General features: G+C 40.2%; 1 protein-coding gene across 1 annotated transcript in view; it reads left to right on the top strand.

The window, feature by feature from the left end:
* LOC106873045 (prostatic acid phosphatase) overlaps nucleotides 1-3,178 on the top strand; it is a 24,661-nt gene that overhangs the window by 11,251 nt on the left and 10,232 nt on the right. Inside the window, exons 4-5 of the mRNA XM_014920252.2 lie at nucleotides 613-765; nucleotides 1,473-1,568. Of these exons, the coding sequence (XP_014775738.1) occupies nucleotides 613-765; nucleotides 1,473-1,568 (249 nt within the window). The remainder of the gene's footprint in view (nucleotides 1-612; nucleotides 766-1,472; nucleotides 1,569-3,178) is intronic.

Below are 3,178 nucleotides of genomic sequence, written 5' to 3'. Positions count from 1 at the left end.
TATATATATATATATATATATATATATATATATATATATGAAGGCACATGATTCAGTGGTTAAGGTGTTGCACTCACGATTGTGGGGTTATGGGTTCAATTCCCAGACCAGGCATTGCATTATGCTCTTGAGCAAAGCACTTCATTTCACATTGCTCTGCAATCATTTTGCTGTCTGGCATTGGGCACCTGCTACACCTGTACAGGTAATGTTGATTTGATGGAGGAAGTGAGCGTATGTGAACACAAATACTTGATCACTATAAAAGAAATCATTCTGTGTAGTTGTTCGGTAAGAAATTGTCGAACCCTCATCCATTATCTAACGACCGGAGCGTCCAGCACACACATGGACACACACACACACTTGTATGTGTCTGTGTATGTACTCTTGTCTTGATCTCATATGGTCATAGAAAAACTTGTCTGGCCATAGAGAAATATTACAGGCAGGGCATCTGGCTGTAGAAAATTCTGTCCAACCCATGCAAGCATGAAAGGTGGATGTTAAACAGTGATGATGGTTAAACTAAATACCTTGTTGTAATATATCTTCATTATGTTTTCGCAACAGTCTGTGACACTAAATATTTTTCCCATCTTTCCGTTGCAGATCAGCGCTCAGAGTTCTGCCGTGCAGCGCTGTTTGATGAGTGCGTATTCTAACCTTGCTGGTCTCTACCCGCCTGAAGGAGGACAGATTTGGAATTCCAACATCAGTTGGCAACCGATTCCTGTCAGTATGATTCCTACCGAAGAGGATAATGTAAGTTTGTGATTTACCATTATTTAGATGAAGGTGAGTGAAGAGGAATAATTCAGAGTGACTAGTGGCATGTATTTGAACAATGACATAGATAAATACAAGTATATCAAGTACCATACAGCATAAATTCTTCATTTATTAAAAATCATTTCTGTCTGTAGAAGATGTGTCATGGTAATCAAATGGCAATTAAGATGAGATCCATGTGAGAAGAGGAGATAACCCTAAGAATCAAGAATTCTCCAAAGTTGACATGCTATCAAGGAAAAGTCTTTTAGTCTGTCTGGAGGTAAGAGGACAGTTAAAGGCACATGTTTCTGCCTCAATAGCTGTCATCAGGACAACAGTTGCCCAACTTTATCTGCAGGAGCCAAGAGACTTAGACTTATGCAAAGAGTTGAACACATTTATGGTCTAGGTAATTTACATAATTTAGACATGAGCTAAGGGAAGTAACTCAAATTGGCCAGTGGCATGTAAAGCCTCCTCTATTGGGTCTGAAGGACAACTGTTTGTTAGCCTAGTAGACTGAGGCTTGATAAATTTAAATGACTTTTCCCAGGAGCAATTGTAGTTGTATTGATAATGGTGGTGGTGGTAGTAGTAGTAAGGTTTTTACTTCTGAATCTGTATATCAGTAGTAACTTACAGAATTTAAAAAAAAATTTCAGTTTTGGTTTTTTTCTTTTTTATTTCTTAATCTGTAGATATTACAGATTTCCAAGGCTTGTCCCCGATACGACAAGTTGAAGGAACAGGAATTGAAAACACACGCAATCAAGGAAGAAGAGAAGAAAAATAAAGTAAGAAGATTTGTTATTTCAATTCCTTTATCGATGGTCGCAGAATATTTTGCAATACATCCCACAGGTGTATTAAATGCAGGTGTGGTTGTGTGGGTAAGAAGATTGTTTCCTGACCATATATTCTCAGGTTCAGTCCCACTGCATGGCACCTTGGACAAATGTCCTCTACTAATGCCCTGGGTCAACCAAAGCCTTGTGAGTAAATTTGGTAGATTCATTTGTGAAATACAGTTGCTTTGAAATTTGCTTCAGAAACCGGTCTTTGGTAATTGGGGTGGGGGTGCTAGGAATGTGGCCTGGGTGTCAAGGGAGCAGCAACCCCAAAATTTACATGAGCATAATCTTTAGAGCTGGAGAATGAAAGAACTTGAAAAGTCTGATGAAGTCTAAGGGAAGTAATTATAGAAAAAAACTGTTTTGTTAGAAATAAAGAATATGGAGACATTTTTTATTTGTTTCGGCCATTAAATTGTGGCCATGCTGGAGCACTGCCTTGAAGAATGCTTGTTGAACAAATTGGCCCCAGGGCTTATTTTTTTTCAACCCTAATCTTTATTCCATCAGTCTCTTTTGTCGAACTGCTAAGTTATGGGAATGTAAGCACACCAACACTGGTTGTCAAGCCTGGTGGGAAGAAACACACACACATCCACACACATACAAATATATACGATGTGCTTCATTCAGTTTCCATCTACCAAATCCACTCACAAGGTTACGATGACAAGTTTTCCAGTTGATCCGATCAACGGAACAGCCTGCTCGTGAAATGAATGTGGCAAGTGGCTGAGCACTCCACAGACATGCTTACCCCTTCATATACTTCTCAGGGAGATTCATAGTGACACAGAGTGTGACAAGGCTGGCCCCTTTTGAATTACAGGTACAGCTCATTACTGCCAGCTGACTGGACTGGAACAACGTGAAATAAAGTGTCTTGCTTAAGGATACAGCGCACCTAATATATGGTCAACTTACACTTCTGTGGTTTTTCACTGTTAATCTAACATTTTCTTTTGTCCTCAGTTACTTCCCTTAGACTTACTCTTCACAAATTTAAACTTCAATGCTGACGTTCTATATATCATGGCAGTGAAATTTGACTGGTATGCAGTCATCGGATACCCACCACTGATGAGATCCAGTAGATGGAAATCTCATAATAAGGGAATTCCAGCACCCATAACAGACAATTCTCATCTGCTATGATTTGTGCCAGTGCCTTTATGCACCATCATTCCAGGGTGAAAAACTAGAGGTAGTCGATAGCTTCCGCTATCTGGGCGACCAAGTTAGTAGTGGGGGTGGGTGCGCTGAAAGTGTAGCTGCTAGAATAAGAATAGCCTGGGCAAAGTTTAGAGAGCTCTTACCCCTGCTGGCGACAAAGGGACTCTCACTCAGAGTAAAAGGCAGACTGTATGACGCATGCGTACGAACAACCATGCTACATGGCAGTGAAATTTGACTGGTATGCAGTCATCGGATACCCACCACTGATGAGATCCAGTAGATGGAAATCTCATAATAAGGGAATTCCAGCACCCATAACAGACAATTCTCATCTGCTATGATTTGTGCCAGTGCCTTTATGCACCATCATTCCAGGG

Source organism: Octopus bimaculoides, chromosome 18, assembly GCF_001194135.2.
Source record: "Octopus bimaculoides isolate UCB-OBI-ISO-001 chromosome 18, ASM119413v2, whole genome shotgun sequence".
In the NCBI taxonomy this organism is placed as follows: Eukaryota; Metazoa; Mollusca; class Cephalopoda; order Octopoda; family Octopodidae; genus Octopus; species Octopus bimaculoides.
This window is presented reverse-complemented; position numbering and strand designations above follow the sequence as displayed.